The following is a 25,614-nucleotide window of genomic DNA, read 5'->3' as shown; positions in this document are numbered from 1 at the left end:
CGTCCGCCAGCAGATGACAAAGAATTGGCTGATGGCAAATAGGATCTTTGCCGTCAGCTATTTCTTTTCCGTCCTTTTTTATAAGTAGGCGGCAAAGGCCTTCTTTGCCGTCCGCTAACAGACGGCAAAAAGCTGATTGATGGCAAATTCTCTGTTTTCAGTAGTGATAGAGATATGTAGATAAAAGGGATCTTTTGATAATAATGTTGTTCGTACCTAAAGTTTACATATACGTGGATCTAGCATAAAAGCCATAATATTTTATTATGCCACTAAAAGCAACGGGGATAGCGATTAAGAGTCGCTCACTATTGCAATGCAAAAAAAAGTTGACAGTGTTTAGGCAAATACAATAGAAATGACATGGAAAATAGTTTCATTGAATTTGGATCTATAGGAAAAAAGTTACAAGTGTTTGAAAGTGTATGTGATTTTTTGCAAAAATAGCAGCAGTCGGCGGGAACATGTCACATGGCTCCACCTGGACGGCTGATCGACATTCAAATGCGAGCTGTTGGATCTGGGATCAACAACTCCTGTTGCGTACCGACTCGGGGTTTAAGTGTGTTCTATCAGGACCGTCGGTTCTGAATTGAATGGTCCTGGATGTACTAAGTTGTTCCAAATCATTAGAGTTGTATCATCTGCATTTACAAGATGGCATACCCCTGGCCGTCTTCTGAAGAGGTGAGTAGCTAAGTAGCAAATGAGGTCCTCGTCTAGAGCTCTGAGTTAAAATCGATAGAGCATCCACAACCAAGTTAAACATCAAGGGTGACATGGGACTCCATGCCCCTAGTGAGAGTTAAAACAAGGGATTATTTCATTGTTAAACTTAAACCCAACTTTATCAGTAGTTACAAATTTTCATGACCTAGTCATTCACATAATCCCTTAATTTCAAAGACTGAGGAAAGGCCATTTGACGTTGTTGAAACGTTTCTAGGAAACAATCTTGAAAAGGACTCACGAGCATTTTCGTTTATGCACATTGAGGATCCTGGACTACATGACATAAAATGCTAAGAAAGACGGAAGAGTGGGCGAGTGACCCCCAAAATTAATTTTCAATCAATTTGACGCACCATGTTTGTGATTTTTCAATTTGTTTCTTTCTCAACCCAAAGGTTATTTCCTTCCTTCTTCCTTACGAACTAGACATAAGTCGAGTAAAACTCATCTACAATCCTTATACTGGTTGAACTAAGAAAATACTCTAGTGCAATCCCTATTTGTGTGAACTTGGATCCATTTTTCAATTTTTGCTAAGGCATTTTTTATAGTTTTTTTTAAATAGACCGCAATATTTGGGAGCGTTTACCCAGAAACGCTCGAATTCAGTGGCAGAGCTACCCAGGGGCAAAAAAGACCGGTCAAGCCGCGCAGTGAGGCGGTGCTGATGCCGTGGCTGCGACCGCCCGCTGGCCAAGCCGCGTTATCAGTTGACGGGGCGTTTTCCTCTGTGGATGGATCAGCGGCAGCGGATATGGCACTGAGAAGACATGATGGTAGTGTCATCTTTGCGGCCTACATGTGCATTTTCGACTGCAATAATGCGTTGGAGGCGGAACTACGTGTAATAATGCAAGCAGCGGCGGAGCCACCGTATAAGCCCAACGGAATTTGCCTCGTACGTGCGTGTAGCTACTATTTGATTCACATGAACCCAGTAAAAAGTAGTCGCTGACCCCATCAAAATACCTGTTGTGGTCACGTGCATAGTTTAATTTAAGGACCCAAAAGCCCAAATATCAATGAGTTCATGCCCAGGCCTAAACCATGATTAGCAAACAGAAAAACGCACGCAGCCGAACACCTCATCTCTCATTCGTTTGTTTTCCAATTCGCATCTCTCCTGCTTGACTCTCCTCCGCTCGGCGCTTCGGCCGCCGCACGCGGCGGCAAACAGGCCGCTGCAGATCCACAGCGACAACAACTATAGCTCAAAAATTATGGTAATTATATTACGTTGCTAAAGTTCCGGCTGAGGTGCTGGTGGCGATGCACGCACGATTCAAGCTCGATGACCCATGCGCAAACGACGTTGAAGACGCACTCATCACCCATGGAGGCGAGGACGTACTGGACCATGAGGCCAACGCGGTCTAGGCTACCTGATGCTGCTGCTGCTGCACTATGTTAAACACAAGTCTCCAATGATAGTACAACCTATAAATGTTATGTGCTGGAATGTAAGAGGTCTCAACTGCCCGAAGCGACGTGCTACTGTCAACGAAACGATCACTGCCTCTTCATGTCAAAACGTGTGCATTCAAGAAAGGAAACTCGACAATATTGATCCCTTCATCGCTAGGTTCCTTGGAGGGGGTAGACTAAGTAGTTTTGCTCAAAGGCCGGCGAACGGAACTAGAGGTGGTATCCTCATGCTTTGGGATGACCAACTCCTCCACGTGACCGACATCAACACCACTCCATACTGCCTCTCTGCCATGGTTCTAATCAAAGCGTCCAATGTGCAATACAAGATCACAACTGTGTATGGCCCGTCCTCCCGCTCTCTCAAGAACACTTTCTTCGCCGAGCTCATCACTCAGAGGCCTCCCACTGGTACCCTCTGGCTTTGTCTGGGAGATTTCAACCAAATTTACAGAGCACGTGACAAAAACAAGAGAAGCATCGACACTAGGCGTCTAAACCGTTTCCGTGCAATGCTCCAAAGTTGTGGTTTGATGGAGATCCACCTCCAGAATAGACGTTTCACATTGTCAAACGAGAGGGAAAACCCAACCCTTTGCAAGCTCGACTCGTTCTTTTGCAACGCGGAGTGGGACGATCAGTTTGGCAGCCACATCCTTCATGCACTCTCGTCCTCGCTCTCTGATCACTGCCCCCTCCTCCTCGCCGAGGTTAGGGGACCCCGGAGACCGCGAAGCTTCAAGTTCGAGAATTTTTGGGTTTCCCTTCCAGGGTTCAAGGAGGTTGTCCTCAAGGCATGGAATGAGCATACCGACCATACTGAGCCGTACCAAATCCTACACTACAAGCTCAAGAAGACCGGTACCCGCCATTCCGAGTGGAGTAGGGGGTTGTTCTCCGGAGCGAAGGTCCAACTCCACGCTGCCCTCTTGGTGATTTTGCACCTTGACATGGCCCAAGACAACCAGCAACTCTCTGTGGGGGAAGGGGACCCCCGCAAGCGGCTCAAAAGATGAGTCGTCAGCTTAGCGGTCATGGAGAGGGCCTGCAAGAAGCAGTGCGCGAGACTGGCCAACATCAAGGAGGGCGATGCAAACACCAAAAATTTTCACCGGAGGATCAATGGAAGACGCCGCAAAAACTTCATCTACGGGCTTAAGAATAATCAGGGATGGATCACCGACCATGATGTCAAAGAGAAGGTTGTCCACGACCACTTCACCGAGGCCATGGGAAAGGGGCGCCCGCGGGTGCGCGACTTCAATTGGGAAGAGCTCGGCTTAGAGGTACACGACTTGGACTCCCTCGCGGACCCCATCACCGCGGAGGAGGTGCATGAGGCCATTAAGCAAATGCCAACCGACAAAGCCCCCGGGCCAGACGGTTTCACCGGTTTGTTCTTTAAGAGTTGTTGGGACATTATCAAGGATGACATCATGAGGGTAGTCTCTCTTTTCGGCAACCTGCACACGGCAAACCTCCACTGGCTCAACTCTGTAAACATTGTACTAATTCCTAAGAAGGAGGGTGCTGAGGGGATCACCGACTTCCGGCCTATTAGCCTCATCCACGCGATTGCGAAGATTGTGGCAAAAGTTTTAGCAATTTGGCTAGCCCCTCACATGAACAAGCTTGTCTCCAACGCGCAAAGTGCTTTCATCAAGACTAGGAGTATCCATGACAATTTCATGTATGTGAAAAATCTCGCGCATCGCCTTCACAAGAGAAAAACTCCATCCCTCCTTTTCAAGCTTGATATACGAAAGGCTTTCGACTCTGTGAGATGGGAGTATATCATTGACATCCTCCAGCAGAGGGGGTTCCCGAGAACCTTTCGTAATTGGATCACCGCCCTCTTATGCACCTCCTCCTCACGGGTTCTCCTCAACGGCATCCCCGGTAGCCCCATTGCCCATGGAAGCGGCTTCCGGCAAGGGGATCCTCTTTCGCCCCTGCTATTTGTCATTGCCATTGATCCCCTTCAAAAGATCCTCGAGCTGGCTACTAGGAAGGGGTTGCTCCACAAAATCCGTGGCTGTGAGCCCATCATGAGAACATCCCTCTACGCCGATGACGCGGCTGTTTTCATTGCACCCATCAAGAAAGATATTGACAACCTCTCTGTGTTGCTCGATGCGTTTGGTGAAGTCACGGGACTATGCACTAACTTCCAGAAGAGCTTGGTGGTCCCGATTCGGTGCAGGTACCTACACCTCGACACCATCCTCTAGAACTTTCCTGCTGCCCGGGCTTCATTCCCAATAAAATATCTAGGGCTACCTCTCTCGGTCTGGCAACTAAAAGTTCGGGATTTCAAATTCCTCGTGGACAAGACCACTTCCAAACTTGTTCCTTGGGGATGGTAAAAATATCACAGCCATTGGTCGGGTTGCCCTTGTCAAGTCTGTGCTATCCTAACAAGACATCTACTTCATCACCCCATTGATCGTTCCAGCAAGCATCCTCCACAATGTCAACAAGCTTGAGAGAGCTTTCCTTTGGGCGGGAACAGATAAGACTACCGGCGGAAGTGCAAAGTTAATTGGGAATCTGTATGTCGACCGGTCGAATATGGAGGTCTTGGGGTGCTAAACACGGAGAAATTTGCAAGGGCACTTCGCTTGCGTTGTCTTTGGTTTTAATGGAAGGAACCCACCAAGCTATGGGTTGGGACCGGCAATCCATGCGATGAGATGGACAAAAATATTTTCTATGCTTCAACGACCATAACTGTTGGCAATGGTGCGCGCCCGCCCTTCTGGGACTCCCCTTGGGTGCGGGACCGCAAGCCAAGAGATATCGCACCGCTTATCTACGCCGCTTCCTCTCGGAATACATGGAAACTTCGGGAAGCCCTCCAAGATGATGCTTGGGTTCGCAAGATCAAGGTCACTCCCAACTTCACCTTTGAACATCTTCGACAATTTATTGAGCTTTGATCCACCATCGCGACTTCCCTCTTGAGGTGCACGCCGAAGACGACATTGTGTGGAAACACACAGAGAGCGAGATTTACAGTGCCAAGTCCGCCTACTTGGCCCAGTTTTTTGGAATCATCTGCTCACCCATGGAGCTTGCAGTGTGGAAGGCCTGGCCCCGCCCAAGGTCAAATTTTTTGCGTGGTTGGCCATGCAAAATAGGGTATGGACTGCTGACCGGTTGGCCAACCGAGGGTGGCCCAATGTGGGCTTTGTCCTCTTTGCAGGCGCGTGCAAGAGTCCATCGATCACCTCCTCTTCAGATGCCGGTACACTACTAGACTTTGGGAATGATAAAAGATTGGCTCCAGCTCGAAAGCATCAACACTTCCACTTGGCACTTGGCACGGTCAACCAAAGAGTGGTGGATCGGGCTCTCCGACTCTACCATACCGAATAGGAAGGCCATGGCTACCTTCTCTATGCTCACCTCTTGGACAATCTGGAATGAAAGGAACGGTCGCATCTTCCAACTCAAGAGTGCCCCACCGACGGTTCTACTAGCTAACATCAAGATTGAGGCTCAAACTTGGGTCACCGCGGGTGCAAAGAAATTGGGATCTATCATGCCGCGAGAGTAGGCCTGTTGTACTGGTGTTGTAACATGATGGGTGTTGTAACACAAACTTTAAACTCCTTTTCCCCCTCTTAATTAATGAATGAGGCAAGTCTTTTGCCTCCTTCAAAAAAAATTACGTTGCCAGATCTTCTCTCTTTTGTATATGTTCTATCTAACCTGGTTGGCTAGTACAATTTATTTTGCCCTAGTTTTTTTATTTGTTTTTGCCCATGGACTTTGATCGATCTTGGCTATGGGACGGTATTATTCGAAGAGAACTCGACCATCAGATCCAGATAATGATACATGCATATCAAGGTCATCCATTAAACGTAGGTATATCTTGCACTTTTCAGTTTTTAATGCAACACAATATGTTATTCGTGATACTATATTTCTTTTCATTATACTCCCTCCGTTCTACAATGTAGTTTATATAGGTTTTTTGAAAAGTCAGATTATGCAAACTTTGACTAAGATTATATAGAAAAAAATATGTATTTCTAGAATATCAAACACATATCATTATGCGACATATTTCATAGTATATATATTTGATGCCGTAGATGCTGATGGTTTTTCCTAAAAAATTGGTCAAAGTTGATGAAATTTGGCTTTTTAAAAAAACTGTATGCACCACATTATGAAACGGATTTGTATTGTTTATGGGTGCTATATTTTTTGTTGAAATTAGACTTTAATCTTCATAAATGTAACGCCCACGATGCGCCTATATCTCTCACGTGTCGAGGCACGAGTTAGAGGCATAACCGCATTGTAGGTTTTGTCGCAAGAAGGGTCATCTTCACACAATCCCATGTAATGAACAAGAATGGGATAAAGAGTTGGCTTACAATCGCCACTTCACACAATACATAAATAAATTCATACATCATTCAAGATACACACATAGACCGACTACGGTCAAATCCAGATAAAAAGAAGATAACCCCAAATGCTAGATCCCCGATCGTCCCAACTCGGCTCCACTACTGATCATCAGGAAACGAAACATAGTAACGACCAAGGTCCTCGTCGAACTCCCACTTGAGTTCGATTGCATCACCTGCACTGGTATCGTCGGCACCTGCAACTGTTTTGGAAGTATCTGTGAGTCACGAGGACTCAGCAATCTCACACCAGCAAGATCAAGACTATTTAAGCTTATGGGTAGGAGAAGGTAGTGAGGTGGAGCTGCAGCAAGCACTAAGCATATATGGTGGCTAACATACGCAAATAAGAGCAAGAAGAGGAGCAACGGAACGGTCGTCAACTAGTAGTGATCAAGAAGTGATCATCAACTCCTACTTACGTCAAACATAACCCAAAAGCCGTGTTCCCTTCCCGGACTCCGCCGAGAAGAGACCATCATGGCTACACACGCGGTTGATGTATTTTAAACAAGTCAAGTGTCAAGTTCTTTATAACCGGACATTAACAAATTCCCATCTGCCACATAACCGCGGGCACGGCTTTCGAAAGATAATACCCTGCAGGGGTGTCCCAACTTAGCCCATTATAAGCTCTCACGGTCAACGAAGGATATTCCTTCTCCCTGGAAGACCCGATCAGTCTCGGAATCCCGGTTACAAGACATTTCGACGATGGTAAAACAAAACCAGCAAAGCCACCTGATGTATCGACAATCCCGATAGGAGTCGCACGTATCTCGTTCTCAGGACACACCGGATAAGCGAAGCGTACAGGTACCGACGTAACCCAAGTTGCCAAGGGATGGTCCCGCACGGTGCTCTAGTTTGGACCAACACTTAGACAAGCACTGGCCCGGGAGGGGGGGTAAAATAAAGATGACCCTCAGGATGCGCGACTCCCAAGGGAAAAAGGCTAGGTGAGGCAAATGTAAAACCAAGGTTGGGCCTTGCTGGAAGAGTTTTATTCAAAGCGAACTGTCAAGGGGGTCCCATAAATCACCCAACCGCGTAAGGGACGCAAAATCAAGGAACATAACACCGGTATGACGAAAACTAGGGCGGCAAGAGTGGAACAAAACACCAGGCATAAGGCCGAGCCTTCCGCCCTTTACCAAGTATATAGATGCATTAATTAAATAAGATATATTGTGATAACCCAACATATCCATGTTCCAACATGGAACAAACTCCATCTTCACCTGCAACTATCAACGCTATAAGAGGGGCTGAGCAAAAGCGGTAACATAGCCAAACAATGGTTTGCTAGGAAAGGATGGTTAGAGGCTTGACATGGCAATATGGGAGGCATGATATAGCAAGTGGTAGGTAGCGCAACATAGCAATAGAGCGAACAACTAGCAAGCAAAGATAGAAGTGATTTCGAGGGTATGGTCATCTTTCCTGAGATCCCGCAAGGAAGAAGAACGAGTCCATGAAGAAGACAAACGGACGAAGTCGAACAAATCCTCACAATTTCGAAACGAAACCGAAGCTAACCCGAGAAGCAAACCAGAAAGAAGCAAACAACATGGTAAACACACAAGCATAAGCATGACATGATGCACAAACAAGTATGATGCATGTCCGGTTTAAATGAGGCATGGCATGGCAAAATACAACAAACAATACTACAAATTAAGTGGAGCTCAATATGCAACGAGTTGCATATTGACGAAACACCACATTCAAGTTATTTAGTTTGCTCTCGTTTATGAACAAGACAAGATTAAATGTTGATTAACATGGCAAGAGGTGAAGCATAATTAAACTGACTATTTAGGCAAGTTTAAATGAGGCCGGAAATAATAAACAACAATTCCGGAAAATCCCCATATGCATATCTAGCAATTTAATGGAAACAACAAATATAAACATTTTAAATGTTGTTATGATGCGGATGACATTTACAAGTTTTATGCAATTTTATGAAAATGTTGACATGAGCAAGACACGAGGCATTTGTCACCGGGAAAGAAACGGTGTCACGGCGACGAATCCGAAAATGATGCCACAGCAACATATCGGTTCCGGTAGCTCATGGAGATACCGGTTCAAAAGGAAGTGTGCGGATGTGCGGAACATGCTAGAGATGGTGGGGTGCTCCCGACTACCGGGTTCCCACGGGTCAGTGGCATGGAAATGAGTGACAAATCGGACACGGTGCAAACAGTGCATCTCATACAACACATGCATTCGGTCCACGGTGGTCGTCTCGTCATTATACCTTTGAAGCGTGCATTTTCGAGGCGGAACGAGTTCGATGCCGTGTAGAAGGAAGTAGACGTTCTTGCGACGGTAGTGGAAGTAGTTGTACATGGCGACGGTAGAGGTACTCGTTTGTAGTCGTACACGTTCGGAGAGGAACTTGGCTCGTCCAAAATGAGCAAGGCAAAAGCCCTCGTTCAGCGGTGCTCGAACTTGACAAATCCACGAACGGGTCTTGGCGTATCCTGGTCTTGGAGAGGTCTCCGAAAAGAACTTGGCGATCTGGGTCCTCTCAACGTAGTTGTACAGTGCGGTGACCTTGGGTCCACGACAATAGGAGGTCGATGGCGAGGTGGATGTGCTGCTGGCATGCGGCGGAGGCAGCGAGACCAGGGAGGCGCAACAGCGAAGCAGGGCTCGCGAGCAGAGGAGGAAGTCGCGGCGCTGGTGCAAGGGACCTGGCGAGCTGGTCAACACGGAGCGGGCGACAAGGTAGGGGCTCGGCGACTCGCGCGATGCAGGGGAGCTTGGCGCGACCCCGGCGAGGGGCCGGCGGTGCGGATCTGGCGACGAACGGGCGGCGCCCATGATAGGGCTTGAGCTCCTGGTTTCCTGCTGCTGGTCGGGACGGCGAGGGTTGGTGAGGGAGCGGCTTGGGGCAGCGACGATGGGTGCAGGCGCGACGCTGAAGGAGGAAGGCCATGGTAGAGGAGGAGCGGCGCGGAGCAGAGGCGAGCTGGAGCAGCGGCGAAGATGGAAGGGCGAGGAGAGGTGGCCGCGGCAGGTTCAGGGCAGAGGCGAGTCGAGGACGACGATGAACTGGAGAAGGAGCTGCAGCGCCGGCGAGCGTCGAGGGCCACGGGAGCGGGGAACAGGGGCGCCATGGGGATCGGGCGGGTGCGCTCGTCTCCTGTGCGATGCGTGTGTGTGGCGGCGGTGTGGGAGGACGAGAGGGAGAGATCAAGAGGAGGGGTCTGGGCTAGGGTTTAGAGTTGGAGCGCGGCTGGGCCTAGGGATCGTTGGGCCAGGGAGGCCAGCCCAGCGGAGAGGGAAACGACCAGAGACCTGGTCGCCTGGTGAAAAGAAAAGAAAAAAAGGTTTTCTCATTGGAAAAGAAAAGAGGGGCCAAAGGATTTATTTGGAGGTCTAAATAAATCCCAATTTAAGTGAAATTTGGCAAGCGACCTCACTGGAATATATCAAGGCTCGACAGGAAGAATTGGAGTCAAAAGGGGAATAGAGCAAGGATGTGAATATTCGGAAACAAAAGGAACTTTAAATGCAAGTGGGTTGTGGTTAATTCCAAATTAATGGAATAATTATTTTATAGCTCCCTAATAATATTGGGAGGATATATGTTATAAAGAGAAATCACCATGTGCATTTCCCTCGATTTAAATAGATCAAAAGATCTATGCAATTTATTTAGTTGAGTTTTTTTTTAAAATTAAATGACATGCTGGCATGATGACATGATGCAATGCAAAAATAAATAAATGACAGAGCTGACACGCAAAACATGGAAGGCATCTGGAGCGCCGGTCTTGGGGCGTCACAACACTCCACCACTACAAGAGGATCTCGTCCCGAGATCTAGGATGGCACCGGAGAGAAACGGAAGAGGAAGAGGTAAAACAAAGTTGCTTCTTTGACAAACGAGTGAAACCCACAAACCTTGAGAGGTTAAACAATTTTGAGAAAAGAATACAACGGAGATGAACGAGATTACAAACACTCCGTTAGAAAAGGGGAACAAGGAACATTATGAGAACCTTGTGGGTTGAAAGACATGAAACAAGGGCTTAACGAACCAAAAGAATATGAATTCACACCGGTATAACGAGATAGCCAAGGAACAAGAATGACATAATTTTGACACCACTCCGGTTGAAAAAGAGAAGGAAACTTGATAAGATGAAAAGAAATTGAAGAGATGACACAACACTCCGGTTGAATGGATAAGCAAGGAAAGAAGATGATCTTGACAAAACAAGAAGATGGGTCGAAGAGAGCAATATCACAATGCCTCCAGAAGAAAGAATAGAAGATAGATTGATGGAAGGAAAAGAACGGAGAAGAAAATGACAACTCCTTCCAAAAATGAATTTAAAAAAACCATCCTTACGAAGAAGGCTTGAACGGAATTGTTGAAAAATCAACAACAAAAACAATAAGCTTGTAGTGGGCTTATGGGAACATCCCAACATTATGAGGTGACAAACTGCCACTAACGGAAACAATGATTTATTGAATTGGGATCAACAAGGAGATGAAAACTTCTTCACCAAGAGGATAGGAGAAAACTTGGATCATTAATAAGCACCACAATTGGCAACATTTCTTCGAGAAGGCTTTAAGTGAAATCTATACCAAGATAACATCAACGAAGAAATTGTTGGGTTGAAAAGATACCATGAACGAAGAAAATATGATGGTTTTAAATATCTCATTCTTGACAAGTTGAATCACGAAGGGAAATTATCAAGAATGACATCACGCCATTTCAAAAGATAAGGTAGAAAGAATTGCCCTTGAATGCAAGATGAAGAATGCTTGAACTCCTCAAAACAAAACATGTGTTGAACACCATGTTAAATTTTGAGTAAAGTTTAGTGGATCATAGCTCCGAGAGAAATCTTGAAGAACAAATGAAGAATGAAAAGAATCCTTGACGAACCACCCTGTAGAGCCTCTATGAAGAACTCCGATAAGAAAAGAAATGGTAGGAAGGAAGTGAAGGTAGAAAAAAACAAGAACTGAAGCATTGCAATGATTTAGATGGAGCTTCGTGACGAGATAACCGAGAAAACTTGGAACTCCGAAAAGAAAAGATGAGGCATCTCGAACCGAACATGTAATATGATGAACAACTCCGGAAAGAAGAAATTAATTACTTGGATGAAGCAAGAATAGAATTATGTTATGCGCATCCTTCACCAATTTAAATTGATGATGAGCAACGGATTTGGCATACTACTTATTCTTGTAGAAAGGATTAATATAGATATAGCGCAAACTTGAGAAAAGACTTCAATGAACCGCCGGTAGGATTTGGAAAGAACGAATGAATTGATATGATAACCAAGGAAGAGAAATCTTGAACGAACCACTGTAAGAATCTGAAAATCAGCGAAGATAAGATAAAGAAACACCGGGAAGAATTAGAAAACGAATAAAGATACTTGACATAATTTAGATACAAGTGAAACGAAGAGATCATGAACTGATTAGAGAATACTTGAATGATGCACCGATAAGATTTGGAGAACGAGAGCTGAAAGCTGAGAATGAATAATTCTGAGATGATGGGCTACGGAGAATCAAACTGAAAAGACTCCTGCATTGCTCCGGATGGGTGAAAAGAATTCTCATAATCGCAAACAATTATGAGAGGATGGCATGAAGCTAGAACCATGAATCTTGAGAGAACGGATAAGATTTGGAGGAAAAACTCTTCTTCGGTCTTCAAATGTTGAGAATGATGACAAGAAACACCACCATAAATTGTTGAGATACTCTGGGATGAAAATTAGAAAGGTTGAACCAACGACGAAAATAATTTGAAAGATCTTGGAGAAAGACATTTGACTGATGATAATTCATTCTTACGTCAAACTTTGCAATGAATTTGAGAATAACTCCGAAAAGATCTAGAAGAGTCAGGTAAGATCCTGGGAAAAGACATGTGGGTTAGGGCCCACTCAAAAGAAACACCGTTGAAATGATTACTTGAAAAGGAGATTGCACCGGTTGAATTAAATGGCTTGAATGAGATAACAACCTCGAAATAGCTTGAACAGATCTTGAATGAAAACACGAAACTCCTGAGATATCTTCAACACTCCGGAACAAAAGAATAGCGAGCGGTGAAAGATTAAGAGATACACCGTCATACGAAAGCACTTGAAACGGGGAAGGGGATAAGATCAACACCTGCAACTTGAATTGAATCCACCGAAAAGGAATACGAGAATGAAGAATGATACACTTGAAGCTTCGTTAGTATCTTCCTGAGAATCACCGGATAAGAACATTGACGGAAAAGAATGGAGAGACTTCCCATCAATAAAATGATACTTGATTAAGAAATATGAGTCCTTGAAGAAATAGGTGGGAGGGTGGGAAAACAAAGGCAACTTGGGACGGATGAAACAAACAACATTGGGAAAACTGAGAGGTGATCTTGCGAATGTGAAATGATCGGATCCACTTGAAGAGAAGCACGCCGGTTGGAAAAGAGTTGACATGACAACCTCAGAGATCAAGAAGGATTAGCACTCCCATAGAAATATGAGAACACCGTTTAGGGAAGGTATGGATCAACACTTGACAATGAAGCAACTCGAATACCATAATTCAAAACAAAACAAAGGATTTGGCTTGCAGAATAAGCCGGAAACAAACATATGATAGATCCCATATCGTATCATGTGTGTGTTGGAAAGATATCCTACGAGGTACTTGAATTCCCACTTATAAACTCCCGAAACTTTCTGGTTATGCAATCTGGTGTTGGGGATACAGGGGACACAATATATCTCACCCAAACTAACAATACCTAGATCCACCTGTATCCATCCTTCAACACATAACCAAGAAACCTTCGGAAATCATTTACCTCAACCTTCGAAAAGCATCCGTTATACGAGTTATGGCAATACTCCCGAACTCCCGCCCCAGTACTGGGTGGCGTCGAGGTGATCTCACCAACAACTGCATAAAAGAGATTTTTGATGTCGGCGAAACTCAGGTATTCCAGAACTGCAACGATAAAATTGTGACGACAACACCTCGGAGCTCAACTCCCCGGGACACTGCCACAACCCCTAAATGTCAGGAGGCACCAAGAACAATGTTCTCGTCACAAAACCATCGAAACGATTCCAAGATACCCACGTGATGCTAAATTTTTTTAGTGAAATTTGAGGAGAGAAAAGTCAAAACTTCTACGTCAGGAGGCCTCACCAGAGCGACGAAGGGACTGAGGAGTAAAAAGAATCCTACTCTCCGATATATATAATCCTAAGACTCAAAACATTTTTGTTCTAGACTCAACAACGACAGTGATTCGATCAAGCAGGGGGCTCCTGAGTCGGGGATGGCTCTGATACCAACTTGTAACGCCCATGATGCGCCTATATCTCTCACGTGTCGAGGCACGACTTAGAGGCATAACCGCATTGTAGGTTTTGTCGCAAGAAGGGTCATCTTCACACAATCCCATGTAATGAACAAGAATGGGATAAAGAGTTGGCTTACAATCGCCACTTCACACAATACATAAATAAATTCATACATCATTCAAGATACACACATAGACCGACTACGGTCAAATCCAGATAAAAAGAAGATAACCCCAAATGCTAGATCCCCGATCGTCCCAACTCGGCTCCACTACTGATCATCAGGAAACGAAACATAGTAACGACCAAGGTCCTCGCCGAACTCCCACTTGAGTTCGGTTGCATCACCTGCACTGGTATCGTCGGCACCTGCAACTGTTTTGGAAGTATCTGTGAGTCACGAGGACTCAGCAATCTCACACCCGCGAGATCAAGACTATTTAAGCTTATGGGTAGGAGAAGGTAGTGAGGTGGAGCTGCAGCAAGCACTAAGCATATATGGTGGCTAACATACCCAAATAAGAGCGAGAAGAGGAGCAACGGAACGGTCGTCAACTAGTAATGATCAAGAAGTGATCCTCAACTCCTACTTACTTCAAACATAACCCAAAAGCCGTGTTCCCTTCCCGGACTCCGCCGAGAAGAGACCATCACGGCTACACACGCGGTTGATGTATTTTAAACAAGTCAAGTGTCAAGTTCTCTACAACCGGACATTAACAAATTCCCATCTGCCACATAACCGCGGGCATGGCTTTCGAAAGATAATACCCTGCAGGGGTGTCCCAACTTAGCCCATTATAAGCTCTCACGGTCAACGAAGGATATTCCTTCTCCCGGGAAGACCCGATCAGTCTCGGAATCCCGGTTACAAGACATTTCGACGATGGTAAAACAAAACCAGCAAAGCCACCCGATGTGTCGACAATCCCGACAGGAGTCGCACGTATCTCGTTCTCAGGACACACCGGATAAGCGACGCGTACAGGTACCGACGTAACCCAAGTTGCCAAGGGATGGTCCCGCACGGTGCTCTAGTTTGGACCAACACTTAGACAAGCACTGGCCCGGGGGGTAAAATAAAGATGACCCTCGGGATGCGCGACTCCCAAGGGAAAAAGGCTAGGTGAGGCAAATGTAAAACCAAGGTTGGGCCTTGCTGGAAGAGTTTTATTCAAAGCGAACTGTCAAGGGGGTCCCATAAATCACCCAACCGCGTAAGGGACGCAAAATCAAGGAACATAACACCGGTATGACGGAAACTAGGGGGGCAAGAGTGGAACAAAACACCAGGCATAAGGCCGAGCCTTCCACCCTTTACCAAGTATATAGATGCATTAATTAAATAAGATATATTGTGATAACCCAACATATCCATGTTCCAACATGGAACAAACTCCATCTTCACCTGCAACTATCAATGCTATAAGAGGGGCTGAGCAAAAGCGGTAACATAGCCAAACAATGGTTTGCTAGGAAAGGATGGTTAGAGGCTTGACATGGCAATATGGGAGGCATGATATAGCAAGTGGTAGGTAGCGCAGCATAGCAATAGAGCGAACAACTAGCAAGCAAAGATAGAAGTGATTTCGAGGGTATGGCCATCTTGCCTGAGATCCCGCAAGGAAGAAGAACGAGTCCATGAAGAAGACAAACGGACGAAGTCGAACAAATCCTCACAACTCCGAAACGAAACCGAAGCTAACCCGAGAAGCAAACCGGAAAGAAGCAAACAACATGGTAAACACACAAGCATAAGCATGACATGATGCACAAACAAGTATGATGCATGTCCGGTTTAAATGAGGCATGGCATGGCAAAATACAACAAACAATACAACAAATTAAGTGGAGCTCAATATGCAACGAGTTGCATATTGACGAAACACCACATTCAAGTTATTTAGTTTGCTCTTGTTTATGAACAAGACAAGATTAAATGTTGATTAACATGGCAACAGGTGAAGCATAATTAAACTGACTATTTAGGCAAGTTTAAATGAGGCCGGAAATAACAAACAACAATTCCGGAAAATCCCCATATGCATATCTAGCAATTTAATGGAAACAACAAATATAAACATTTTAAATGTTGTTATCATGATGCGGATGACATTTACAAGTTTTATGCAATTTTATGAAAATGTTGACATGAGCAAGACACGAGGCATTTGTCACCGTGGCGGAAAGAAAGGGTGTCACGGCGACGAATCCGAAAATGATGCCACGGCAACATATCGGTTCCAGTAGCTCATGGAGATACCGGTTCAAAAGGAAGTGTGCGGATGTGCGGAACATGCTAGAGATGGTGGGGTGCTCCCGACTACCGGGTTCCCACGGGTCAGTGGCATGGAAACGAGTGACAAACCGGACACGGTGCAAACAGTGCATCTCATACAACACATGCATTCGGTCCACGGCGGTCGTCTCGTCATTATACCTTTGAAGCGTGCGTTTTCGGGGCGGAACGAGTTCGATGCGGTGTAGAAGGAAGTAGACGTTCTTGTGACGGTAGTGGAAGTAGTTGTACACGGCGACGGTAGAGGTACTCGTTGGTAGTCGTACACATTCGGAGAGGAACTTGGCTCGCCCAAAATGAGCAAGGCAAAAGCCCTCCTTTGGCGGTGCTCGAACTTGACGAAATCCACGAACGGGTCTTGGCGTATCCTGGTCTTGGAGAGGTCTCCGAAAAGAACTTGGCGATCCGGGTCCTCTCAACGTAGTTGTACAGTGCGGTGACCTTGGGTCCACGGCAACAGGAGGTCGACGGTGAGGTGGATGTGCTGCTGGCATGCGGCAGAGGCAGCGAGACCAGGGAGGCGCAACAGCGAAGCAGGGCTCGCGAGCAGAGGAGGAAGTCACGGCGCTAGTGCAAGGGACCTGGCGAGCTGGTCAACACGGAGCGGGCGAGGAGGTAGGGGCTCGGCGACTCGCGCGATGCAGGGGAGCTTGGCGCGACTCCGACGAGGGGCCGGCGGCGCGGATCTGGCGGCGGAGGCGACGAACGGGCGGCGGCCATGACAGGGCTTGAGCTCCTGGTTTCCTGCTGCTGGTAGGGACGGCGAGGGGTGGTGAGGGAGCGGCTTGGGGCGGCGACGATGGGTGCAGGCACGACGCTGAAGGAGGAAGGCCATGGTAGAGGAGGAGCGGCGCGGAGCAGAGGCGAGCTGGAGCAGCGGCGAAGCTGGAAGGGCGAGGAGAGGTGGTCGCGGCAGGTTCAGGGCAGAGGCGAGGCGAGGACGACGACGAACTGGAGAAGGAGCTGCAGCGCCGGCGAGCGTCGAGGGCCACGGGCGCGGGGAACAGGGGCGCCATGGGGATCGGGCGCGTGCGCTCCTCTCCTGTGCGATGCGTGTGTGTGGCGGCGGTGTGGGAGGACGAGAGGGAGAGATCGAGAGGAGGGGTCTAGGCTAGGGTTAAGAGTTGGAGCGCGGCTGGGCCTAGGGATCGTTGGGCCAGGGAGGCCAGCCCAGCGGAGAGGGAAACGACCAGAGACCTGGTCGCCTGGTGAAAAGAAAAGAAAAAAAGGTTTTCTCATTGGAAAAGAAAAGAGGGGCCAAAGGATTTATTTGGAGGTCTAAATAAATCCCAATTTAAGTGAAATTTGGCAAGCGACCTCACTAGAATATATCAAGGCTCGACAGGAAGAATTGGAGTCAAAAGGGGAATAGAGCAAGGATGTGAATATTCGGAAACAAAAGGAACTTTAAAATGCAAGTGGGTTGTGGTTAATTCCAAATTAATGGAATAATTATTTTATAGCTCCCTAATAATATTGGGTGGATATATGTTATAAAGAGAAATCACCATGTGCATTTCCCTCGATTTAAATAGATCAAAAGATCTATGCAATTTATTTAGTTGAGTTTAAAAAAAATTAAATGACATGCTGGCATGATGACATGATGCAATGCAAAAATAAATAAATAACAGAGCTGACACGCAAAACATGGAAGGCATCTGGAGCGCCGGTCTTGGGGCATCACAATAAATTTGTACCAAGTTCTCATAAAGAGTGAATGAGCGAATCCAATGACCAAATTTTCTGGCTCCGCCCCTGAATGCAAGGAATGACATTAGCAATTTAGCACTGTAGCCTTCCTATCATCGTTCAATCTGACTCTTCGGAGGCACTTTCGGCCTTGATGGGTGAAAGTCTTACCCGTTCGGCATATGGACATTTAGTTGCCGAGATTCCTCATCTTATGGGTGAAAGAGAGTTTATTCCTTCGAAAATTAAGCGAGAATAGAATAGGATAGCAGATCGTTTGGTGGTGTATAGTCGTACAGGAGTACTACTGTTGTATGGCTTGGGCAAGGCCCTCCGTGTGTCGAGGAGCTTTTACCACTCGATTGTAACCCTATGAATATGAAATAAAACTCTTTTACCATCACAAAAAAACACAAAAAAATAACAGTGGAACCTGAGGGTAAACTAGATCACACAGGGCAATTTTTACGTGTTTTTCTCTCTCTTGGATCGCACTGGCAATTGCTCTAATTGCCATGCAATTTCAACTAAAGTTGTCAGGACAACTTTACATGATTTGCCATGATCAAAAGTGAAAATTATCATGTAGCGCAAAAAATATGCAAGCGATTTAAAACGAAATTGTAATCTGCATGATCTGGATCCAATGGATGTGAGGACGTTTCCTGAGGCCTCCTAAAGAGAGAGAACGTTCCTGAGTTATCATTTGAAAAAGAAAGGAAAAAGTCCAAAATAAACCCTGAACTCGTAGGCGCTAGCTAAATCGAACCCCCAACTCACAATCCCCGAAATTGGCACTCTGAACTCACTAATCCTGGTCTAAATCGAACCCTGAGAGCGTTTTAGTGGGAAAAACGCTGACGTGGCAATAGTCAACCAGGATTGACCTGACTTGTGGGCAAGCCAGTGGTTTACCCTTGACTTAAGTGGTGCGCTCGATTGGGGAATTTGGGGAGGGAGAAGCTAGGGTTAGCGGCGGCAGGGGCGACGGGGCGCAGAGCGGCAGCGCCGCGATGTCGTGGACTTCCGGGGCTTCTTCCGCCCCCGGCTTCCGTCGCGCCAGTGGAAGGAGGGACACGGATTCGAGGTCTCCGGTCGCTTACAGGGAGAATCCAATGGCTTACGAGCCGCCGAAGTTGTGCCACTGCAGACAGCCGCGGAAGGCGCCGAGATGGATCTCATCGAGCCATCAAAATCCCGACAGGAGGTACTACGCGCGCGTAGATGCAATGGTGAGCCCCAATTTGAGTGCTCATATCCTTTTTCTTCTGCTCATTTTTTGGTTTTGTCTGAAATTGATTGATTTCTTGTTCTTGCCTCATTTTTGTTGAATAGCATGGTGGATGTGGCTATGTGGAATGGCATGATGATCATGTGCCCCAGTATTTTAGTGACTTGATTGGAGATCTGAGAGATGAGGTGTGGAGGCTGAAGGGTCAAAGATGTGTGGTTCAAACTGAAGATGAGTGCCCAAATGTGCCTATGCCTGGACATGAAGCATTAAGGGTTATGGCTCTTGAGCTTGAGTTAAAGGAGAGGAATGCATAACTGGAAGCAATGAAGGGGAAATATATGAATATGGTGATGGTTTTCATTGTCTTTGTGGTAGGTGTAGTTGTTGGGAAAATGCTAGTGTACTGAATGTCAGTTTGGCAAGTGAAGTTAGTATGCACTGTAGTCATTTTGAAGTTAGTATGCAATGGATTGTAATGGAGTTTGTGATCTGGGTTGTTATGTATGAACATGTGTTCTGGCAGTCAATGAAAATCAAGCTATATAATTCTGTCAATTTGACTGGTATATTTTCTGCCATTTGGAATGTATGCAATTTCTGTCAATTGGAACTGAAATTTTGCTGGCATTGTAAATAGATAACTAAATGAAATAGATAGCATCATAGGTACATAGTAGCTGACATCAAGAATTAAAGCAAATATCTCTGGCTTCATAAGTAGATAGCATGTGCAACATCAAATCCATGTTTTCAAAGGTTACAAAAGTTGGTGCACTTTCAGGTTTGCAACAATACACTGGATTATAACAAAAGATTCCAACAGCCTTAATGTTTGCAACACTAGAAAGTAGGCAAGATTACACATTGCCACTAGCAGTAAAGTACTTAAAGCTTGGTATTGAAGATGCAGGGGCTCTCTTCCTCTTCTTTGTGGAACCACCATGTGTCCCAGTAGATGGCCCAGCTTGTGAACTTGTAGATGACTTTCTTGGAGGCTTAAATGTGGATGTTCTTGCTAGGCCGGTAGCTACTGCACTTGATCTTGCTTGGGCACCAGCTGCACTACCTCTTGCTGTTGCAAATGATGTAGCTTGGGGGGTAGGAGGTGCACTTGATCTTGCTTGGGCACCAGCTGCACTTGCACTTGCTGTTGCAGTTGCTCCATGATGTGCACTTGCTCCAGGATGCTACAAGTCAGTAGAAATCAGTAGAAATCATCTTAAATTGCATGAACTGAATTAAATTCAGTAGAAATCATCTTAAATTGCAAGAACTGAATTAAAATCAATAGAAATCATCTTAAATTGCAAGAACTTAATTAAAATCAAAAGAAATCATCTTAAATTGGAAGAACTGAATTTATGTCAATACAAATCATCTTAAATTGCAATAACTGAATTTATATCAGTACAAATCATGCTAAGTTGCATGAACTGAATTAAAATCCCTAGAAATCATGTTACATTGCATCTTAAAACCCTACAAATCATGTTGAATTACCTCTGATGCCTTGCTTTTTTTGGTAGTCCTCACAAGATGTGCATTCCTCTTCTTGCCTCTCTCTGGGTTTTTCTTGCAACCTCCCTTGTTGTGGCAGGAGTATTGCAGAGTGAGCAAGTAATTACAGTGCCATGCTTGCTCATTTTGTTGGTAGGCTTAGGTTTCTCAGTCTCTTCTCTCCTCCTGTCATTCTTCTTTGGCCTGCCTGGCATTCTTACATTGACATAGTCTGGAGCTTCAGGCCTAGGCTTCTCAGAAATTGGCCACATTTCTTCACCTTCTACTGGCTCTAACAATGCTCATATATTTTGTTGAAGGTATCAACAAAGTAACAAGGAGCAATATAATCTTCCACTTTCTTTCCACACTTGTAGATAGCAGTGATTGCATGAGAGCATGGGAGACCATATAACTGAAAATAACCACATGAGCAAGTCCTATTGTCAAGGCTGACTGTGTACTGCCTTTTTCTTCCAGTTAATAATTTCACTTCAAAGCCATCTTTGCCATTCCAGAGCACCTCCATGGACTGTGTCCTTGCTATGCTGCTCTTCAACTTCTTAAATATGCTTGGACATATTTTCCCATGAAACCTTGCTCCTTTCTCCCTTTGTTCCTGAATTCTAGCTAAAATTTTCTTTCTGATCTTCTCTTGCATTGAGATTAAGGGATAGAACCTTGCTTCAATGATGGCATGATTGAAAGATTCACACAAGTTGTTGTCAACTGACTCACAGAAAGAACCAACTGCAAAAAATGCTCTTGCCCAGTGTCCTGGCTCTGTGTTCATGATATCCTTTGCACCCTCTCGTGTTTCTTGTGCTAGCTTTGCTTTGTAGTAGTTGAAATCTTGTCTGTTAGATGCTTTGGCCACTGCCCAGAATTTTTTCTACCATTCATGTGCCCTATGCTTCTTCCTCATTGGCATAGATATGTCTAGCACACTGCCTGTGCTCTGCATTTGGCAGATAATCCCTCATGGCATTAATCAAACCCTTTTGCTGATCAGAAATGAAGACCCAGCTAGCTCCATTATTGTTAATGTCTAGATCCTTGATAAGCAAGGCAACAAACCACTTCCAGCTCTCTTTTGTTTCCTGCTCAACAACTGCCCAAGCCACTGGATACATTTGGTTATTGGCATCTCTCGCAATGGCACACGACAGCTCTCCCTTCACCGCTCCTTTGAAAAAACAACCATCTAAACCTATTACTTTCCTGCAGCCAGCCTTGAATCCCAATTTCAAAGCATTGAAGCACACATAAAAGCTTTGAAAAACATTTTGCACTTTGTTGGTAGGATCCAAACACACTGCAACTGTGCTGCCAGGATTACTTCTAAGTAACTCCAGCTGGTGATCAAATACCCTTGTGTACTCATTTTTCATGCCTACCTTTAACTTGTCCATCACAATCTTCTTTGCATGCTTGCACTTAGAAGTGGATACATCTGCAAACATGTCCTGAAGCACTGTTGCCTTCATGCTCTCAATCTTCCACATTGGATTTGCTACAATAAAATGCTCATACCTCTGGGCAATTACTTTTGCAGTCACTAATTTGTTTTCTCTATTCTGTGCACAATGGTGCTCATCATTGAAGGTAATGATCTGGAACCTGCTGGTTCTTGAGGTTTTGGCAGCATAAAGCAGCCAAGGGCAACCAGGCCATCCACACTTGGCCCTAACTCTATCTGACTCAGACTTAAGAAATTGAATGCTTCTTTTGGTTACAATGCCATATCTCTTTAGTGCTTTCACCAACTGGTTCTTGCTTCTGAACACCATTGTCAAGCTGAAGTGTGGAATCTCTGTGTCATTATGGTATCTAGGAAGCTGACTCTTCCTCCTCACCACTTGTCCATCAGAATCTTCATCATATGAGTAATCCTCATCAGATGAATCATAGCCCCAATCTTTCTCTTCTGCTTCTAGTTGTTCCTCCATATTTGCAATGAGCTCAACTGGAACTGGGGCTGTGGAATCTCTCTGAATCCAACTCTTGGTGTCTCTCATCTTCTTCTTAAATTTTCTAGCATGCCTTCTTAGCTCCACAACTTCTGAATCTTCCCCACTGTCCTCACTGTGTGGCTGATATTCAGGGTCTGAATCAGACTCACTAACTGAATCTGCAGCAGCTGGTGCTTCACTTGAACCATTTCCTACTGCAGCAGTTGTTGCTTGACTTGGATTAAACACCTGGGAAACTAGAAGCTGGGAGGCTGCTACCACTTCCTCTACTGACACTTGCTCTGCTTCCACTTGCCTTCTTCTTCCATGAACTTGCTTAACTGGACTGCAAAGTACTTGAGTGATCACACCAGTATCATCAGGAACCATAACATGATGCACAAGTTCCACCTCATCATCTGAACCTTCACCTGGCTCTGTAGTGATGACAATGTCAGGTTCATCATCATCATCAATTACATCCATTATCTCATCATTTTCAAAATCACTCCCACTGCTGCTATGCTCACTGTCCTCTTCTCCATGGTACTCAACATATATGTCAGCTACTCCTCCCACATCAGTGTACTCTCCCATCTGGACACATTTACTGTCATCATTCAGAAACATCAAGCCCTCTGCCATTGATTTCCCAGGTATCTGAAAATAAAATTTCATTGATTCTTTCAACTGCATATGATCTTTCAAAAACCCTTTCACCTCCTGCAGTGACAACTTATCCCTCTCAATCTCTGACATCTCATCATCCCCCCAACATATTGCAAATTTGGACCAATACTGATGAACTCGCCACCAAAATGGAATCTCATGTTCAGTATCTCCGTCGGATCCATGATGAAACTGAAATAAACAGAACATAAGTCACTTGCCCGCACTACTACGAACCCCAACTCACAATTCGAATGCAAAAAACATAACCTACTCACATAAAAATCCTTACTTTCCCTCCACAAAATCCTGCAAATCCCGCACCTAAAACCCTAACCCTAATGTTGTGCGCAAAGGTAAAAAAAAAACGGTGCCCAGAGGAGGAGAACGTCGCGCACATACCTTAGCCCGTCGCTCGCCGTCGCACGCCGGCTAGATCGTCGCCGCCGCCGTCGATCACCCACCTGCCGCCATTGCCGTCGCGGGAGCAGAGAAGAATACAGGGGGACGCCTCCTCGACTGCTTCGTTCGATGGGCTCTCGAAGTGGGCCGGGCCACCTTTGTACGCACTGAACCGGCCATCTCTCTCAGTTTCCACCAAAAAAAAAGAGCAATCCCGGCTGCGACTAGCCACGTCAGCAATCCCTGTTTGGGAAGGGCTCTCAGGGTTTGATTTAGACCAGGATTAATGAGTTCAGAGTGCCAATTTCGGGGATTGTGAGTTGGGGGTTCGATTTAGCTAGCGCCTACGAGTTCAGGGTTTATTTTGAACTTTTTCCAAAAAGAAATAGGCCACGTCTCGCTTCTGCCTCGTATTTCGATGACGTGGCACGGTATTCTTGCTAGCTCCGCGTGAAGGCACGTACCCACCCATGTCAGGCGGATGGCCGGTCGCCACGGTCGTCCATGTCACGCGGACGGTCGGTCGCCACGGTCGTTTTGCGATTGGCCCCTCAGTTCCCCAAACGCTCTCCGCATCTTTCTTTTGATTGATCCCCACATTCCCAACCAGCAAAAGCAACTCGATCTGCAAGACAGCAGCATCTGAGGAAGCAAAGCATCCGATCCAACCTCCTCCCGGCGCCCCATGGATGAGTAAGTCTTCTGTACCTCGCGCACTCTCAGATTGACCTCCTCGAATCCGAACAAGATGTTCTTGCATTGGTTGCACCGACCAAGAACTTCATTTTTTGGAAGGGAAGCGCCTGAAGATGCTGTTTTCCTTTTGCTTCTGATTGCCCCAGATCTGACGAGCGCGGCAACGGCGGCGGCGGCGGCCACCACCACGGCTACGAGTGGAAGCTCCCGGCGGCGCTGTCGGCGAACACGACGAGCGTGCACGTGACGGCGCTGGACGGGGTGGTCAACGTGAACTCGCTCTTCACGGTGGCCGTCTTCGTGGGCCTCTCCCTCGCGACCCCCGGCGAGCTCCGCAGCCTCGCCGGCGACTCGTCCTGCGACGCCGGGCCCGACGTGGCGCGGTCCCTGCTCGTCCTCGAGGTGGTCGCCTTCTCCTCCTTCCTCTTCTCCAGCCTCGTGGCGCAGGGCCTCAAGCTCGCGATCAACCTCATCAACTCCAAGGATCCCGACGACACGCACGCCCACATCGACGCCCGCCTGCTCCGGCTGGGGATGCTGGCCTCCGCCGTGGGCTCCGTCGTCGGCTGCGTCTTCTTGATGGCGTCCATGGTGATGGTCGTGCAGATCCGGCTCGGCACCCTGGGATGCGCCAGCAACCGGGCCGCTGCCAAGGCCGCCGCGGGGCTCGTCGGGCTCGTCTCCACCGCCCTCGTCGTGTACATCAGCACCGTCTTCTACACTTTCACTCACTGATTGACAGATTGCTGCTGCTGATACATCAGGTTCCATGGATCTTGCTTGCCAGTTGCCACTGTCTCGTTTTTTTTAGTAGCTTTTAACGGGGTGATGAGATGTTTTAGCAAATATTTCTGCTGTCTATGTAAAATATATTGTTGCATCCGCGAGCTAATTAGAACTTGATCAAACCATGAGAATTCCCGTTGATGAATAGTTTTGACATCTCAATAGTTTTAGTGGGCTGTGAGCGATAAATCGCGAGTGGACATGCCACCACGCGCGTCCGGAATCCACATCGCACGCTGCCGCACGATGCGTGCAGCTTTAATACCCTCTGGCCGTATAAGGAATTCACCTCGTCGTATAGCATTCGGTATAGCGTGTATATTTGCACCTGACACATGCAGTGCATGGCCCGTGAGGCAGCGCATGCATTAATCCCACACCCAACATCCCAATGGCAATAATTCAACGATCTAGCAGCCCACATGCGGGCAAC

General features: G+C 46.3%; 1 protein-coding gene across 1 annotated transcript; it reads left to right on the top strand.

Moving 5' to 3' along the window:
* Window positions 1-24,158: 24,158 nt before the first annotated feature.
* Window positions 24,159-25,328, top strand: LOC123165362 (uncharacterized). The gene is made up of 2 exons (XM_044582992.1): window positions 24,159-24,392; window positions 24,542-25,328. Exons 1-2 carry the CDS (start codon window positions 24,385-24,387, stop codon window positions 25,128-25,130), a joined length of 597 nt encoding a protein of 198 aa, XP_044438927.1. The 5' UTR covers window positions 24,159-24,384; the 3' UTR covers window positions 25,131-25,328.
* Window positions 25,329-25,614: the final 286 nt, after the last annotated feature.

The sequence above is a fragment of the Triticum aestivum genome, chromosome 7D (assembly GCF_018294505.1).
Source record: "Triticum aestivum cultivar Chinese Spring chromosome 7D, IWGSC CS RefSeq v2.1, whole genome shotgun sequence".
Taxonomy (NCBI): domain Eukaryota; kingdom Viridiplantae; phylum Streptophyta; class Magnoliopsida; order Poales; family Poaceae; genus Triticum; species Triticum aestivum.
This window is presented reverse-complemented; position numbering and strand designations above follow the sequence as displayed.